Here is a 19,084-nt window from a genome sequence, read left to right on the forward strand (position 1 = left end):
ATAAGAGGCAAAAGAATAGGCTCCACCCCACCCCTGAGTGCGCACGCGCGAAGGAACCGGCTCCTCTGTGTGGAGGAGGGCGGTTTCGGAGAGAAAGAATGACTTGAGTAGGCCTCCGCGAGCGCGGACTCCCTGCGAGCTGCAAAACGTCCAATGGGAGGGCGCGCGGGGGAAGCGGCCAGCCAATGGCTACGCCGCGGGGGCGGGGCTGTTCCGTGGGACAGGCCCGGCGGAAGCCGGGCGGGCTCATTCTCGCCTCAGCCGTCTCGTCGCTGTGGTCGCAGGAGCTGCGGCGGCGCTATGGGGGCCTCAGATTCTTTCTTGTCTTCCTACGCCGGCCTCCTCTACTGGGTCGGGGTGTCGAGCGTCGCCTACTTCGTGTGGCTGCTGCTTCAGCGCGTAGTTTATGCCGTCCGCCTGTGGGTGCTGGGCAACCCGGCGGCGGTGGGCCCGCACCTGGGCGCGTGGGCAGGTGAGTCTACCCGCCCTCCGCCGCGCCGGTGCCCCTTGGCTCGGAATTCTCCAGTGGAGGCCTTGGCAGCCAGCCCCCGTTTCCCTCTCTTGCTCCCTCCGCACAGTCCGGCCGGTGCCTTCCCCTCCTAGGCCTCTGTTCAGCCCCAGCAGTTCTCGGCTGCCTTCGCTTCTTCTCCCCACTTCGTCAAACTCGCGCACGCCTTTTCCCTCCTGCGCAAGTGTGTTTGTGTCTTCCCCTTTTATGTTGGCGGGTGATAACTTTCGAGCGTTTCTCCTTGTTTTGAGAGGAGCCCTCCTGGCTCACCCCTCCTCCTTAACCGGCATTGGATGGGAATAAAGTGCGGTACACACTCAAGGTCGCTCGCCACGGATTAGCCTATCACTTCACATTCTGCTGATGCTGCTTTTCTGTAATCGGCGCTGTGGCAGATTTGGGGCGGGGAGAGTAAGGCTGTACTTGAATTGTTTAAATTTCTCTGCCCAGCGAAAGCTTCAGCTGCGCAGTAAGATTGATAAGATTACCGGTAGTTCTTTCTTTTATACTTGTAGTCAGGGTTTTAAAAAACCTCTTTCCTGATGTAATGTTTTTAGTGATGTTGGTTATTGATGTGGATGGTTTTCTGGCCACATGCAGTGGAGTGGGGGGAGACATTATCTTGTTAAGTATTGCGCTTCGGTTCCATCATAGAGATTGAGAGTTCAGAAGCAGGAATTGGTAGTCATTATAGATTTTTTTGATCCAAGGAAAGTGGGGATAATCCTTTGTATCTATCTGCCTTTTGGCCCTTTCTCCCAATAAATATTTATTTAGGGTCGTTATTAAATTCATGTAAGACATCTTACTGGTAGAATGGAGCTTACTAGAATAGTTTTATCCTGTGCTTGGATCCCTTAAGGGTTAGGATGCCTATGGTATACTGAGGTTATCTTCTGCGTATCCCAATTTTCTACAATTGAGAGTTACCTGACATAGCTTACAATATTTTTTAAAAGGAAAAGCAATAATAAAGCCAAAGCTTCAGAAATGGAAATTTAAAGCAGAAGTAAAAGAACATAAAGCAGCAACTTTTTTAGAGCTTTTGTATAATGTAAAGGATCTCATTAGGAGCCAAGTTAAAAAAATCAGAGTTATGCTTTTGTTTGATTCCTCTGCAACTGACCTGTATGAGTTTTTGAAACATGCTCTCTTTTATGTTAATGTAATCAATAGATTTAATTCTTGGCCCTAGTAAACTGCCAGTGTATTATAATATATGCATCTTAGGGTCATGAATAATGTAGATCTTAAGAAATTAAAAAGCCATGTAGAATTGCTTTTATTAAACCAGCTTCTGTGCTTGTCAGTATATGCCAGCTAGTAGCTCTTGGTTTATTTGGAATTCTTCACCAATAGTACTTTTAAAATTTAATTAATCCTACATCTCCGTCCCATTCTCTGAACTATGCACAGATTCATCTCCTGCAATAGCTAAAATAGCATCCTGTGTGAGGCAAATAGGCATTACTTGTTTAACTCTGCCACATTTGCTTCTAGTAACAACTCCAAGTGCCCTTGAGATACACTTTTGTTGGCATATTTTGGTCTGATTTCATTTAAGATGTTGCTAGCCTTGTCCTTCTTGCTCTTCTATAGTACTCTTGTGATATACTTTTGTATTATGGGCAGGTTATTCTGTAGTGCTGACACAGCAATCCTGATGGCAGTACTGACTGTTGTGTAGTGGCCTGAGGTAGTTTATATTGTGATTTTATGGGGTTTTGGGTGCCATAAATTAAGTGCTATAATTTAATCAACGTTTTGCTGCATTTAGCTGTGTAAAAATACAGGCCAGCCTGATAATGGCCGATTTGTTAAGCAAACAAAGGCAGGGAATATGAGCCATTAACAGAGACTCTCTGTGCCGGACAGCAAATGGGTGGAGCTCTACTCTGAGCTGTGGGTAGTTAGCAGAAGACATTGCCAGAGTTTTTAGATGGGAGTTTCAGGATTGCAGTGGGAAATGATGTAAACTGGAGGGGAAATAGTTGTAAGTTGCAGCAGGCTGGTGAAAGTGGGGAGAGAGCACAATGGGGGAAGACAGTGTGAATCCAAGGCTGCAGAAATGGAAGAAATGAAACCCTCTTGGAGTGTAATCCTGGAAGAGTCCCTACATCATAGGTTTACGTTGTATATTCAGTATGTATAAATAAAACATGTATCCTAAAGACACCACAGTCTCTACTGTGCCTTATTTCCAAAAGGAAACGCAAACCCTGGGTAAGTGCCTGACCCCTGAAATCTGGCACTTCTGTGGAGATTGGGGTGGTGTGCAACAGTAAGATAAGAGGTGAAGCTTTACTGGCACTGGGAATTTCATTCTGCATCCCTATCTTTCCCCTTTTTTCTTGTCTCTTTCTCATCTCCACCCCATCTTTATTTCTTCTGAGTTCAGTAGCTGGAGTTTCACAACTAGTTTTCATTATTGCAATACAGTAATTCTCACTGTCTCAATCAGATTAGTCAGATTCCAACAGACTGAAAAAAACTAGTTCTAACTCCATCAGATCCTTCTAACTTCATGGTAAGAAGCAGTGACAGAACGTACTATAGACAAGCTCCCATCCCTTCATCTCCCAATACTGGGAAACCTGTTTGGCCTGCAGATTTGCAGAGAGAGAGATAGGAAAAGGCTATGTATGGCTGAAGCTGCACATAGTTAGGAAGAGGACAATGGTCTGCGTTTGGGCCTTACCTTGAACAGGCTTGTGCTAATGTAATTTTGTTTTCATACAGTAAAAGGTCCAAATAAAAATATGTTTTACATACTCATTTTTTTCATAGATAACATTTTGGGAACACAAGCATGTTGTGTGCTAAAAAGACACTTAGATACTTGTACAAAAGTGCAAAATTTTAAACAGTTCACAATATAACGGTGTCATGTTAATTGTCTTAATACAAATCTAGGAATCAGATGAACCACTTTTTAATCCATTCTTAAAAATTTAAATAAAAGTTTCTGAGGAAAAAAACATACAACTTGATGGCTGAGTATAGGCATACTAATTTAATTTCATAATCAGTTCCATTGGGCAGCTTCCAAGACTTTCCAACTTTTGCAATCAAATTACATAATATTTTTCCATTAGTTCTTTTCTGCCACACCAAAACAACCTTTATCCTGATATCACTGACCTGATAATTCCATCAGCCTATCAGATAATGTGTGGATGTGCCTGTCTGTAGCTCTACCTAGGAGATTACGGTACATCTTGTGAAAAATGCATAATCTTGATCAGCTGTTCCCAAATCCCACCCCCTCTTTAAAAATGCTTAGGGAATTGGCAGAGCACTCTTTGCTCTTTTTTTCTTTTGCCTTTTATACCAGTGGTAATGCACTGTGCTATAAGCCTTAAGATTTTTTTTTTAAAAAATGGCTTTTTATATCTTACACTCTATTTTATTGTAGTACAATTTGAATGCCACAGAATTCTGTAGAATTCAAATTGTAAGCGTTCTTCACAGGCATGCTGTGGACCACACAAACAAAGCTGATGGTCTGCGGACCACAGTTTGGGAACCCCCAGTCTAGGTAAATGATTATCAGAGAGTACTGAAACATGGGCATATTGTCCATGTGCTTAAGAGATACGCTAGAGACATTATTTCTGGACTTTGCTCATGCTGTTGACAGTCCACAAGCTGCTTCTCACTTTCTCAAATAATGTGACATGTTTAGTGCCTTAGGCAAATTGCTCATTCTACACATGTAGCCACATACTTGAGATTATAGTTGAGAGCAACCTAGAGTATTACAGAGCACTTTTCCAAGTTAACCAAGGGTGGTATTCAACTAAGGTTTACTCCGAGTAAACCCAGAGAAATTAATCAACCTATTTTTGTCACTTTCATTTTTATGAGTCTTCTCTGCATAAAAAATAGCTGAATACCACCTTTAGTTTCTTTACCTCCTTACTACTAGCCTGCTGTATGTAAAAGTAACATCTAGTGATGTCCACCAGTTTGCCCAGCAGATCTTCTGTCTTCTATTTTCCCAGATGTGCAGGTGGATGTCTGCTTGCACTATGATTTGATCTTGCTCATATTGGCCACTAAAGGTCCTCGGGGTTACATTTACATTAACAAAAAACATCAGGCAACTACAGTGGTACCTCGAGTTAAGTACTTAATTCGTTCCGGAGGTCCGTTCTTAACCTGAAACTGTTCTTAACCTGAAGCACCACTTTAGCTAAAGGGGCCTCCTGCTGCTGCCGCGCCGCCGGAGCCCGATTTCTGTTCTCATCCTGAAGCAAAGTTCTTAACCTGAAGCACTATTTCTGGGTTTGCGGAGTCTGTAACCTGAAGCATATGTAACCTGAAGCGTATCTAACCCGAGGTACCACTGTATATTCAAATTAAAACTTGTAAGAATTACTTCAGCCAGAGATAGCCTATCCATATACCTCTCTCATTATTTAAGATAGAGACATAAAACCATCTTTGTTTCCAATAACATTGTGGTTTGTCCATATAGTCCATATAGTCAAAATTCCACTCCTTTAATACATGCTTTGAGGTGGTTCCAATTTACTGTGTGTTGAAACACAGCTAGTTTGGAAACTTGTACCTGTACCTGTCTTCCAGAAAAGTACCTCTCAGTTTTAACATTTGGGAAATGGACATGTTAATCCAGATAAAATCTTACTAGCCTGGAATAAACAATCTAGTTTTCCTCTGCACAGCTGTCTCTTGTTCCTCAATCAGGAGTGCTGGACAACACAAAGCCATTGTGAAGAAGTTGTTAGAGTGCTGAGCTAGGACCTAGGAGGCCAGGATTCAGGTCCCTACTCAGCTTTGAAGCCTACTGGGTGAGACTTTAGGCTAGTCATTGTCTCTCAGCCTAACATACCTCACATGGTTATTGTGAGGATAAAATAGAGAGGGGAAGAAGTGTTTTCTATTCTTTAGCTCTTTGGGAATAAAAGGTGGGCTATAAATGTAATAATAAATAAAATCCCCAATCTGTCTACACCCATGCACAAAATACACAAATTGTGTACCTCTAGGAGATATTCACCCCACAGCATAAGGCAGAGGTTTCCAACCTTTTCAGTCCACAACTCCCTTAACCAACTACTGTACACTCTTTCTGTGGCACCCCTGTGGGGCTCAGGAACCCAGTTATGTCACCCCTTGCCTGTAGAGCTGGCTTCCTCTCACCTTTTTGCAAACACCCTCCCTTGTGGAGTGTTCCCTCAGCCTCTTCTCCTCTCCCCTCTCCTTGGGAGTCCTGCTGCTGCCCCTGGTCTCTGAGCTGCCCCACTCTCTGCCCCAAAGAAAGGTGGCTCCCAGAGGCACCTTTTGCCTGCAGAGTTTACAGCCAGGGCTGTAATAAAAAGCTGTGCAAGCCTTTGGGAGGCAGAGACATGAGAGGGCATCAGAGGAGGGAGGGAAGGAAAGAGGGACAGAGGCAAGTGTTGCCCGTGGTACCCCTGACCATCATTCAAGGCACCCCAGGGTGCCATGGCACACTGATTGAAAACCACTGGCATAAGTCATCAGTTGTTCCAGTCTTGCCATAGCAATTGTCACATGATGCTGGGCCAGAATATGAAATATGGCCTGAATAGATTGAAGCTTTTGTGGGTGGTTATACATGGAAATACCCTTTCGAGGCAAAATATGCTTTCAATGAAGTTTATAACATGGGAAAGAAGTCCTGTGAGGAAAGGTTGAAGAAGGAGCTGGGTATGTTTTGTCTGGAAAAGAGTGGGGTGGGGAGAGAAAGTATAAAGGTAAAGGGACCCCTGACCATTAGGTCCAGTTGTGGCCGACTCTGGGTTTGCGGTGCTCATCTTGCTTTATTGGCCGAGGGAGCCGGCGTACAGCTTCTGGGTCATGTGGCCAGCATGACTAAGCCACTTCTGGCGAACCAGAACAGCGCACGGAAACGGCGTTTACCTTCCCGCTGGGACGTGCTTTTGAACTGCTAGGTTGGCAGGAGCAGGGTGAGCAACAGGAGCTCACCCTGTCACGGGGATTCGAACCACCGACCTTCTGTTCGGCAAGTCCTAGGCTCTGTGGTTTAATCCACAGCGCCACCCGCATCCCTAGGAGAGAGTATGTTGTTGTTTAGTCATTTAGTCGTGTCCGACTCTTCATGACCCCATGAACCAGAGCACGCCAGGCACTCCTGTCTTCTACTGCCTCCTGTAGTTTGGTCAAACTCATGCTGGTAGCTTCGAGAACACTGTCCAACCATCTCATCCTCTGTCGTCCCCTTCTCCTTGTGCCCTCAATCTTTCCCAACATCAGGGTCTTTTCCAGGTAGTCTTCTCTTCTCATGAGGTGGCCAAAGTATTGGAGCCTCAGCTTCACGATCTGTCCTTCCAGTGAGCACTCAGGGCTGATTTCCTGAAAAGAATGGATAGGTGTGATCTTCTAGCAGTCCATGGGACTCTCAAGAGTCTCCTCTAGCACCATAATTCAAAAGCATCAATTCTTCGGCGATCAGCCTTCTTTATGGTCCAGCTCTCACTTCCATACATCACTACTGGGAAAAACATAGCTTTAACTATAAGAACCTATAAGGAGACAGTATAGCCCTCTTCAAATACCTGAAAGGCTGTGATGTAGAAGGCAAATACCCCCCCCCCCACTGTCCAGACAGGGAGTCTGGAGTAACCTCTCTGTTGCCATCCTTGTAGAACTTATTCTCATTCTGTTGTTTACATAGGTGGGGTAGTAGAGCAGCTGAGAGAATAATGGAGGATTCTGCAATTAGTTAAAATATTTTTTACAAGCCTATGTATTAGTTTTGTAATGTTTTTCTTACAAAGCTTATCTTGCAAGAACTTACCACTATTTCCTCTGACTTGTGCAATCTATAAATATATATTGGAAATGGATTTTTATTCTTCATATTAGAACTTAAAAAATAACAAACTTATAAAAACAAGTGTTAGGGTTGCCAGGTTGTACCTATACAGTGGTACCTTGGGTTACATACACTTCAGGTTACATACACTTTGGGTTACAGACTCCGCTAACCAAGAGATAGTACCTCGGATTAAGAACTTTGCTTCAGGATGAGAACAGAAATCGTGCTCCGGCGGCAGCGGGAGGCCCCATTAGCTAAAGTGGTGCTTCAGGTTAAGAACAGTTTCAGGTTAAGAACGGACCTCCAGAACAAATTAAGTACTTAACCCGAGGTACCACTGTATCTTGAAAAATCCAGAAGCAGCAAGAAAGTTGCAGCTGCTGTGGCACGTTGTGTCTTTATTAATCACTTTGCCCTGTATCTTTTGTAGGAATCAGAAGTTGAGTGTCTCCCCCCACCCCCAAAAAAGAAACACATGGTGCGCAAGGGGACTGGTTGCAATATAGGCACAATCCATGTGAACTCTCCCTTATAACCTAATGGTATGATATCAGTTGAGTGTACAAGACCCCACATAGTGCAAATCCTGGATGTGGTTCTTTGTGAAAATGCTGGAAGAAGCCACACAGACACAACTGAGATAGAGATGTAGGATGGACCAGCAGGCCTGACACTTCCATGTCTCACAGTGCCTGTGAATTTTCCCAGATGCCTTTCACCTTCATCCATACACACACTTTTTGTTTGATAGTTATTAATAATCAATACTTACAATATTATTCTGCTCTTCCATTGGAGTGTTTAAGAGTGGCTTAGCATTTAAGAGGATAAAAGTATAAAACCAGATAATTAAGGGCTGCTTCGACATAATCTAAGTAAACAAAAACAAACAAACAAATCAGAAAAACGCAAAACAAAAATTTGGGGTAAATTTAATCTATTTGCCTTGCAGTGAAAACACATCATAATTGAGGACAGTCAGATCTCCCTGGGGAAGAACATTCCTCAATAGGTATGCACAACAGAAGGTCCCCTTTGTGATCATCACTCACCTCAGAAGGCAGGGAGAAGCCTCAAAGGGCCTACAAAGATGGTGTTTAGATTGGCAAGTTCATGTGGGGGAGGCAGTCCGCTAAGTATCTGGATCTTAAGCCATTTGAGGCTTTAAATATGAGAACCAGCTCGTTAACCTGTGTCTGTAAATGGACTAGTAGCCAGTGAAGTTTTGAGAGGGATTCCATTTGACGAATCCCAGTTAGAAATCTAGCTGCTGTTTGTTGTTCTAGTTGAAGTTTCCTTGAAGTCTTCAAATGCACACTGGCTCATTAAAGTAGTCTAAATGGATTGCCACTAGTACATGAATAACTGGCAAAACTTTCTCTATGGGGTTGGAACTAGTGCAACAGCTGTTGTTGGTGGAACATAATTTCAACGACAGAATCCACTTGGGTTTCTACAGATGGGGCCAGCTCTAACAGCACCCTCAAGCTCCAGCCTGAACCTTAGAGGATAGCAAGTAGGAAAAATAGTTGTCCTATTTATTGCATAAGTGCAGGGTCCCCAAACTAAGGCCTGCGGGCTGGATAAGGCCCGAGGGACTCGTTTATCTGGCACTGCGCTGCGTGGCTTCCCATTTCCGGGTCGGAGGAGTACCGGAAATAGCTTGTGCGCATGTGCAAGCGTTATTTGCGTATGCACAAGCGTTCTTTCCGGTGCACATCCGGGTCGGAGGAGGCTATTTCCGGTGCTCTTCCGACCCGGAAGTGCACCAGAAATAGCGTGTGCGCACGCATAAGGGCACACACTCCTCCGGCCCGCCGCGTGTTTGGCGCTGGAGACACAGGCCCAAGGCACGGTAAGTTTGCTGACTCCTGCATAAGTGTTCTGTAAGGATTGGTAGTTCATCGTGTACCATCCTTTCTGGGGGTATTTGGCCCCCTTTGAAACCTGCAAGGCAGATTCCATGCTTTCCATTGTGCTGCTAAAGAATGGAGGGGAGACAATGAAGGAAGGGATGCAGGGACTTACCGTATTTTTCTCTCTATAACACGCAGATTTTTTCTCCTAAAAAGGAAGGGGAAATGTCTATGCGTGTTATTGAGCGAATGTGTGGTCCCTGGAGCCGACTAGGGCGAGCGCAGGAACAAAAATCAGGCAAAAATCAAATCGCGAGTCGGAGAAGGGAAACCTGAAAAGAGGAAGTTGCTGCTTTCCTGCATTCTGCCTCAGGGTCTTACTGCCTACCCGCTTGTGTTTCGTTGCTGTGTTTGCTCAAACGGAACAAAGAGCAGGCAAATCCCCTCCCCTCCAGGCAAGCAGAGGGGAAAGCAGAGCGTCCTTCCTTCTAATTCCTCTCCCTGCTCCTCGCAGGCAGCCAGAAAACATGCAGGTGGGAGAGAGGGAGGGAGGGATGGAGAGAGAGGGGGGGCTGGCTTGGGTGGTGGTGGGGAACTTTTGCCTTTCTTTCCTCCCTCCCGTTAAATCCCTCTCCTGCATTCTTAGCCAGCTGCTTCTCTGCGCACCCCTCTCATGCTCCTTGTCCCTTCTGTGTTTTTCCTTCCCTCCCCACTTAAAATGTAGTTACAAAGCATGGATCCACATGGATCCTCAGGATCTTTGCATTGGGTCACCCCAAATTCACCATCAGATCACATAGCATGCCCATGGCTACAGCCTGCCCCCCAAAAATCACGCACCCACTGTTGCTTGGGGCTGCAGTGGTGCAAAAACGTGGTTACAAAGCATGGATCCACATGGATCCTCAGGATCTTTGCATTGGGTCACCCCAAATTCACCATCAGATCACATAGCATGTCCATGGCTACAGCCTGCCCCCCAAAAATCACGCACCCACTGTTGCTTGGGGCTGCAATGGTGCAAAAATGTGGTTAAAAAGCATGGATCCACATGGATCCTCAGGATCTTTGCATTGGGTCACCCCAAATTCACCATCAGATCACATAGCATGTCCATGGCTACAGCCTGCACCAAAAAAATCACGCACCCACTGTTGCCTGGGGCTGCAATGGTGCAAAAACGTGGTTACAAAGCATGGATCCACAGGGATTCTCAGGATTTTTGCATTGGGTCACCCAAAATTCACCATCAGATCACACGTCTGTGGCCACAGCATGAAGCACAAAAATGATACATCCACTGTTTCATTCAGAATCCCCCCCCTTGTTTTCCTCCTCTAAAAACGATGTGCGTGTTATAGAGCGAAAAATACGGTACTTCAACACTTAAATTTCAGTCCTTGGACCACCTTGTGAACTTGTACTTACTGGGTTTTTTTCTTTTATTGAGAATCTTGGACAGCTTTTTAAAAATGAAAACATAAACCATCCATTCTGGTTTTGCTGGGACAGACCTGACTTGATATTTGGCACATGCAAAAGTGAGCAAATTGTTGCTCAGCTCCTTCTTTAGTCAGAAGGAAGTTTCTTGGTGAAGTTAGAAGTGCTTACCTTTACATTGCATGTTCTCATAATTGTTGTTGCCCTTTACTTAACCAGAAGGAACAATGATTTTTTTAAGCTGTCCAGTAAATGCAGATCTGATGCATATAAGCCATACAATTAATAGAGATCCTGTGCAATTTTTAAAGCATGTAAAATGTTGAGTTATATGCAGTTGCTTCTTACTTAACTGTTCAAGTAAACCCCTCTGGCAGTTTTCTAAAGGAACTTGAAGAGTGAGTAGTGTAATGAAGAAGTTGCTTCATGGTCATGTTTGTTGGGAAAACATTTTGGTTTGAAATTGATTGTGCCTTTGAGAGTGTTTTAGCTGTAGAATGAAGTTTTTTATATATTGCTACACAGCATCCTCTGTTGGCTAAGTTGTGAATCGACCTCCCTATTTTTATGACTACAACTGTAGCATTCCTTTAAAAATACAGCATTCTCTTCAGTTATGTAATTACTGTACTGCCAAACAGTTCAACACAACATTGAAGGCTGGTATGTGTATAATATATATCTCTAATGTAGGAACCTCCACTGAACAATGTTGATGCATTAGTTTAAAATGTATTGTAATAAACATCTATGCTGCTCCTTGATTGTGTTTCCACTGGTGTCCCAACTAAATTAACCCTATTTGGCTCGTATATAATTTCAGATTTACTCAGATCTTGAATGTACTTCCTTGATGGAGAGCCAGGCACTCCACCTATAGAAGGAAATACTTAAGGTGGGGTGGCTTTCTTTGTTAAGAGTTATTGCACATGCAGGCAAAGATGTCAACAAAGTTCTCCTGAGGCAGGCTCATAGAAGACCACCTCAAGCAAGAAGCAAGCTTTCAAATCCCTGAGTCCTCTTAGAGCTTGGTTTTTGATCTGAGTTGGAAAGCATTCCCAACTATTCCTGTTCATCTCTTAATATCTGTGAAATACCTCCCAAAGTGGTTTACAACCATGTTAAATTTCCCATTAAAAATATCATCAAACCATTAACATTTAAAACATCCACGGTCCATCCAAATATAAAGCAGAATACCATAAAAGAAAAGAAATAATATAACAATGTAAAAACACAGCATACAACAGATCCCAAAGGCCATGGTAAAACAAGTCTTAAGCCCTGTTTGAAATTAATGAGGGATGGGGTTTGGGTGATACCACTTGGATTTAATTCTGAAAATGTCCTCTTGCATGTTTGTGCTAACCTAATTATTTTTGCACTCCCCAACTAGTTTGGGGCAAGGAGATAGGGGCTAGCCATTTTAGCAGTGGGTGGCAGTCAGCAGGGCACCTCAGCCAGTTGCCACCAGAATGACAAGCCCTCCACACAGATGCAGGTATTGGTGCTCTTATGTGTGGGGAATATGTTGCATGATTTTGTTGAGACTTTGGTTTTCTAGTAGCTTTTGGAGTGAACAGTTAGTGGGTTGGTAACAAGCCAAGTTAAATGGAGTACGTGAGAAAGTCTGCTTGGAGATAAGGAAGCCTAGCAGCAGGTGGTGATTGACTAATTTCTTCCTTATAAGCAGAATGACAAAGCAGTTTTCTTGTTGGAGTATTGGAGTGCTGAACTTTGGAAAGAAGTTTGAGTACCTCGGGTTAAGAACTTTGCTTCAGGATGTGAACAGAAATTGTGCGGCGGCAGCAGCAGGAGGCCCCATTAGCTAAAGTGGTACCTTAGGTTAAGAACAGTTTCAGGTTAAGAATGGACCTCCGGAACGAATTAAGTACTTAACTCGAGGTACCACTGAAGGAACAGGTTACCCAAACCTGACTATCCAGTAGTTACCCAAACCGGGCCCCCAAACTTCCCAAATTCTTTCCTCAAGGATTCATTAGCTAAAATGCATTAGCTTCACCACTGTATATGGTAACTTGTACAAAGCTGTGCTTTACTCTGCTGTATATAATAAGCTAACTAAAAATCAAGTTACTAGTCAAGCAAGTTCCGTTCCTGTTCGTCGTCCTAGAATTGTACGATTTGGCAGCTGGTAGCAAGAGTTTTGGTTGAGATCCATCAACAGATTTTGCTGTCTAGTTTTCTGTATTTTGGCCTGTTATGTTTGTTAGTTCATGAAATCAGATGTAGTCAGTTTGAACTGTTTCTTGTATAGAAAGGAAAATTCAGTGTCTTATGTTAAGTTCATCTTCCGCCATAACTTGGACTACTTCATACCTTGTATACATGAGAAATACTCTCGTGTAGGCAATAAAATGCAGTTTATTGATTATTATTACTGCAGGGCCTGCAAGACAGAGCTGTTCCACCAGGCCTTTGGCCAAGGCACACTCTGACCCACCCCCCTCTGTAAAATTCATAGAACTCTAATCCAATGGTTGCCATTAATTTGATTCTGAATTGATTCTAGAATGTATTTTAATTAATTGACTGCGATTTTTTGTACACTGTGCTATTTTTACCTGTTGTTAGCCACTCTTTGGCTGGGGAGGGCGGGATACAAAAAAAAAAATATTATTATTATTATTACATATGAAGCTGTTCTATTATCACATCATTGGTCCATTTAGTCCAAGATTGTCTATTTTGAATGTCAGCAGCTCTTTGGGATCTTGGACAGAGGTCTCTTCCATCACCTATTTATTACCTGATCTTTTCAGTGAAGATTTGGGATTTGAACCTCAGACCTTCTTGATGCAAAGCATTTGCTCTAGCACTCCTCATGCTTGTAGATAACTGTATGTGGTAAACAACACATAGGGTTATACATTGCTTCCTTTCCTATGCAGAAATTTGATGTACACATCCTTTAAGCTCCGGAAGCTATGTTTAAGCCAATTTAAGGGTTGCTTTCCCCACATTTCTGCTGTGGATCTTTTTTATCTTTTGGCACACCTTTCCTGCATGCTTTCAAACATGCAGTGTGAACCTCTGGAACTCATGATTGAGTAGGGCTCCTAATAGCGTATTTATAGTGTATTCGCTGACATGTGAATGTCTGTACAGAAAGGACACTGAATTGTGGAAACAGGGAAATAGATCTCTCTTTTAACTTGTGAGGGAGACTGAATTATTGGTGTTGGGACACAACATATATTGTGTTTAACTTCTTCAGTAAACTGAACATTGTGAATGACCAGTCTTTGTATTCAGTTGCACCTTTCATCATCTTATGCTGTCACATGAATGTGCTGTGTTCCCAGTGAGCAGTGGGACTCAACTGCTTGTTTGGTGAATAGGTGTGACTGAACCCCAAAGGGGAGAAATGCCATGTGACAAGGACATGCTCAAAATCCATGTGTTCTTATCTGGGGTGAGGGATTGCTATGGTGCTGAGCATAGCATTCTGATGCCTATATAGTGTCCTTTTTGTTCTTTCAGGGAAAATAAGATACATCAAACAAACTGTAACAGAAATGCTTAAAGAAGCTGGATAGTTACACTTCTGTAACTATTCTGTAACTAAAACAGCCTTCCTATTAATGCTCAGTATTGAATAGTATTTTAAGAAAGCATTTTGGCTTCCTTCATGGCATTTTGAAACAAAAGTAACTTACACTTACTCAGCCACAAATGAACAATTGCAGAACTTCCTCCATGAAAGTCTCAGATAAATCAAATAAGTATTTATTTATCCTAATGGTTAAGTTGAGACATAATGGCAAACCATGGTGTAGAAGCCTAGGCTAAATAGACTTTTATGTTCTCTATCTGGTGTTCTGCAGTTTCCCCTTCCTGGTTTGCTATTAGGTTCATGATGGCAAATGGTGGTTTGCTGTGAACCAAGAGTGGAGAGAATCGTATCATGTGAGGGTAGGAGAAAGTATGAGAGGCCAGTGCTCATTCCAGGCTGTTTTTCATAACGCCAATAGGTTGTTGGAATGGTACTAAGGAGCTCTGACTTCAGATCTTGCTTAGCCATGTAGCTCACTAGATGTTCATTGTCTAATCCCTACCTTTCACACAGGTGTACATCACAAGTGACATCGGGTGTGGGGCAGGTTTGGGGAAATTAACATGTGGGCAAAACTGAGACCCTGGCTGGGCCAAATTTGACCCCCTGGCCAGAATTTCCCCACCCCTGATAAAAATAATGCGAGAGGGTAGAAACGTGAACCAAAATGAAGACATGTTAAATGCAAATATAATGTTTAGCATTCCACCATATTGAAATTTATATTTGATGAATATGCAAAGCAAATATATATATCAAGCAAAGTGTGTGTGTGTGTGTGTGTGTGTGTGTGTGTGTGTGTGTGTGTCCAAGATGGAAGAGGAAATAAAACATGGAAATTTTAGTTTTCCCATTGTACATACAATCAGCTTTAGTGTATCTCCTTTCTGACACCATAGTATAAAATAGAGAGGTGGCAAGTCATCTTTTAACGGGCTTATGTACTTTCTTATAAGGTGCTATAAGGCAGCTTTTCGGAAAGACTTTATGGATGTTACATCATTTTAGCTAAGAATAGATGTTGTGATGTGTAAAATGGCTTACTTGCATCCCAAATAGACATGACAGACAAAAATTGTTTTCATGGAGGTTGCAATAGGCTACATTATATCTTAATTTTTAAATAATGAGAGCATTCTGTCATGAGTTGCAGATATTAAAAATTAAGGACATTGATCTGTTGCCTACAGTGTAAAGAGGAATATTCATTAACAGAAATGGGCATTTCTGCAGTCTACAAATTTGAAAGTAAATGCACATCATAAATCTAGATTTCTGTATGTTCCTCTTTCTTGCAAATAGAATGTTTTCAATAACCATTTCCCCTCTTCCTGCATTGTGAAATGGTGGCAGCATATCAGCAAGGAATTGCATTGGTATTCTAGAAGCATTGCCAAACCAGACAGGTCTGCAGCACACTGGTCTATTTTTAGACTTTAGGTTGCCATTTTTATCCTGTAAAAATATTCATCAGTGTCTGGGTGACAGGCCATCAGTTTTTGTAAATGTGGTAGAGACCACATTTCCCCTTCTACCTATCTTCTCTGTTTTATGCTTTGCAGTGTGTAGTTTGGAGTAGGGGGAGGTGGTTACTTTGGATTTCAATTCATGCATTAAACTCCTCAGTTCACAGATCTTTAACGTCATGCACTTCATTCATCTTTTTCTATACGCAGCTGCTTACGCATCTCTGCTTATTGTCTATTATGGCTGAACTGTTATAGTGCACAAAAGTAAGTGCGCTGGGGGGAATTAATGGATTTAGATGCCTTTCTATAATTTCCAATCTAGTCTCTCTCCTGACATTCTTCAACTGCAGCCACAAAGCACTAAATTTAAAACCACATTGGTACTGTGAGTAAGGTATTCTCTTTTTCTCAGAGCAAATACAGTAGTATGGGGAGATTCTCCTGAAATCAATATGGGTTGGTGGGTTGTATTAGATTGGTTGTGCTTCAGCAATGAGTCCCAAGTTCCAGTTCCTGTTTGGGAATAAAAATTCTCAGTAGCCTTGAGCAAGTCATGCCCTCATTTTTTAAGTTGTTACAATCTTATTGACCTAATACACAAGTTGATTGTGCAGTTTAATGTATACTTAGCATGCAGAAAGATGTTTTCAGAGTGATTGATAACAATCCTCAGGGTATCCTTTGAGGAGATCTGCAACCAACAAAGGCAAGGTAGTCAAGACACACCTGATGCTTGTTTTGTGGTTTCTGTCCCTTCTCTCACAAAGGGCAGACAAAAAGTTATGTAGCATGTAATGTAGCTTGTAGAGCAATAGATCAGTCTTCATTTTTCCTCAAAAACCATACAAACAGATGTACATTGAAATGTATAGGTAGGTTGATTGAACCCCAAGTCTAAGAACAGTGGGCAGTAATTTATAGAAATGTATTTTAATCATTTGCTGGATAAATGTAACTTAATAAATGAACATAATTGAGAGATGAGGTGACTTGCATTTTTATAGGCTTGTTACCTTGGCACACTGGAGTTTTACAATGGCCGGTCGTAGATACTGTGTCAGAAATTCTCAAATCTAGTCATGTTGCATGTTAAATATAACCCTAACCCCATTTGTATAGTACTAAAGAACCTCCTTAATACTTGTGTGTTCGTACTCATCTCATCATTTTGCATTTCTGCAGTATATTGTGACACGCAGATAGAAAGACAATGCAACACTTGGGTACTGAACAAATAATTGTAATAGTTGTAATACTTGGGAGTTGAACATGGGTACGGGCAGTTGTAATTACCGTATTTTTCGCTCTATAAGATGCACCAGACCACAAGATGCGCCTAGTTTTTGGAGGAGGAAAACAAGAAAAAAAAATCTGAATCTCAGAAGCCAGAACAGCAAGAGGGATCACTGCGCAGTGAAAGCAGCAATCCCTCTTGCTGTTCTGGCTTCTGGGATAGCTGCGCAGCCTGCATTCGCTCCATAAGCGAGGGAAAAAGTGAGTCTTATAGAGCAAAAAATACGGTAACTGGTGAACTCAGTCAAATTCAAAGACTTAGTTCTGAATGTTTTTTAAAAAATTATTTACTTCGTATGAAAAACTAAAAAAGAATCTATTTAACTTCCTTTTGTTCATTTCTTGCCTTCATGACATGGAATTTCCAAATAAAATGTTTCCTGGCTCATGCCAGAGTGATGCAGTAGCAAAAACAAACAAACAAACAAAACCAACTAATGCTAGTTTAGGCCGCATCAACAGAAGTATAGTGTCCAGATCAAGGGATATAATAGTACTGCTCTATTCTGTCAAACTCCCCCTAAAGTACTGCTTTCAGTTCCTGGGAACCACAGTTAAGAAAGATATTGACAAGCTGTAACGTGTGCAGAGGAGGTCAACCAAGATGATCAAGGGTCTGGAAAACAAGCCATATGAGGAATGGTTGAGGGAGTTGGGTATGTTTAGCCAGGAGAAGAGAAGACTGAGAGGAGATATAATAGCCAAATATATAAAGGGCTATCACATGGAAGATGAAGTAAGCTTGTGTTCTCCTGCTCTGGAGGGTAGGACTCAAACCAACGGCTTCAAGTTACAGTGGTACCTCTGGTTAAGAACTTAATTCGTTCTGGAGGTCCATTCTAAACCTGAAACTGTTCTTAACCTGAAGCACCACTTTAGCTAATGGGGCCTTCTGCTGCTGCCGCCGCACGATTTCTGTTCTCATCCTGAAGCAAAGTTCTTAACAAAGTACTATTTCTGGATTAGTGGAGTCTGTAACCTGAAGCGTCTGTAACCCTTGGTACCACTGTACAAGAAAGGAGATTCCAACTAAACATCCGTAAGAATTTTCTGACAGTAAGAGCTTTTCAACAGTGGACCAGACTCCCTCGGAAGATGGTGGACTCTTCTTCCTTGGAGGTTTTTAAGCAGAGGTTGGATGACCATCTGTCATGGATGCTTTAGTTGAGATTCCTGCATTGTAGGGGGATTAGATGACCTTTCTGTCCCTTCCAATTCTACAATTCTCTGATCTTTCACCAAGGGGCGAGTGTACATAAGAACCTCAGAGAAGCTCAGCTGGTTCAAATTAAAGACCAATCTCATTCAGCATCCTTTTCACCCTCTGGCCAATCAGGTGCCTGTGGAAAGCCTGTAAGCAGGACATGAGGTTTACAGCATTAGCCCTCACTTTTTCTCCAGCAACTGGTCTTCAGAAGTATACTGCCTCAAATAATTGAGGTAGTAGCTGTAGATGACCAGTAGCCATGGATCCATGAATATGTTTAAACCCCTTTTAGAGCCCTCCAAGTTGGTGGTCATCACCTCATCTTGTGGTGGCAAATTCCACTCCTTAACACTGCTTTCTTATTCTTTCCATAATTGACTCCCTTGGGAGGCTGTGGACTCTCCTTCATTAGAGGTTTTTAAGCAGAAGTTGGATGGCCATCTGCCATGGATGCTCTGGTTGAGATTCTTTCATTGCAGGGGATTGGATTAGATGACCCTCAGGATCTCTTCCAACTCTACAACTCTAACCCACAGCACTCCAACATGATTGTACATATTCTATCACTGTTCATTTTTTAAAAAAAACAGTGTGCTCCGAATCCAAAGAAAAGTGAGCATAAGGTTCTCTTGCAAAGTTTCTCATGCCAAGAGTCCCCTTTCATTATAGTTCCCAGTGCCCCAACCCACACTATTCTAGACAGTTCCTGAACCTTCAGTGGCTTGCCACAAGATCTGACTTCCACATATTATCATGCCTATAATCTATCATATGAAATGCACTGTGGGTGCCAAAGAGAAGTGAGAATATGCAAAATCTGAACATTTGTGGTTGCAATTTGAGTGAGAAATAGGAGGTTAAGAAGCACACATTTGTCTCATTTTCTGCACCAGATTTTCCGTTCAGTA

General features: G+C 42.5%; 1 protein-coding gene across 1 annotated transcript in view; it reads left to right on the forward strand.

Annotated features, from left to right (window-relative positions):
* The first annotated feature begins 74 nt into the window (after window positions 1-74).
* Window positions 75-19,084, forward strand: part of HSD17B12 (hydroxysteroid 17-beta dehydrogenase 12) — a 49,822-nt gene continuing 30,812 nt past the window's right edge. The window contains exon 1 of the mRNA XM_083602671.1: window positions 75-472. Within this exon, the coding sequence (XP_083458797.1) occupies window positions 154-472 (319 nt within the window). The 5' untranslated portion in view covers window positions 75-153. The remainder of the gene's footprint in view (window positions 473-19,084) is intronic.

Source organism: Podarcis filfolensis, assembly GCF_964270895.1.
Source record: "Podarcis filfolensis genome assembly, chromosome: 1".
NCBI classification, from domain to species: Eukaryota; Metazoa; Chordata; class Lepidosauria; order Squamata; family Lacertidae; genus Podarcis; species Podarcis filfolensis.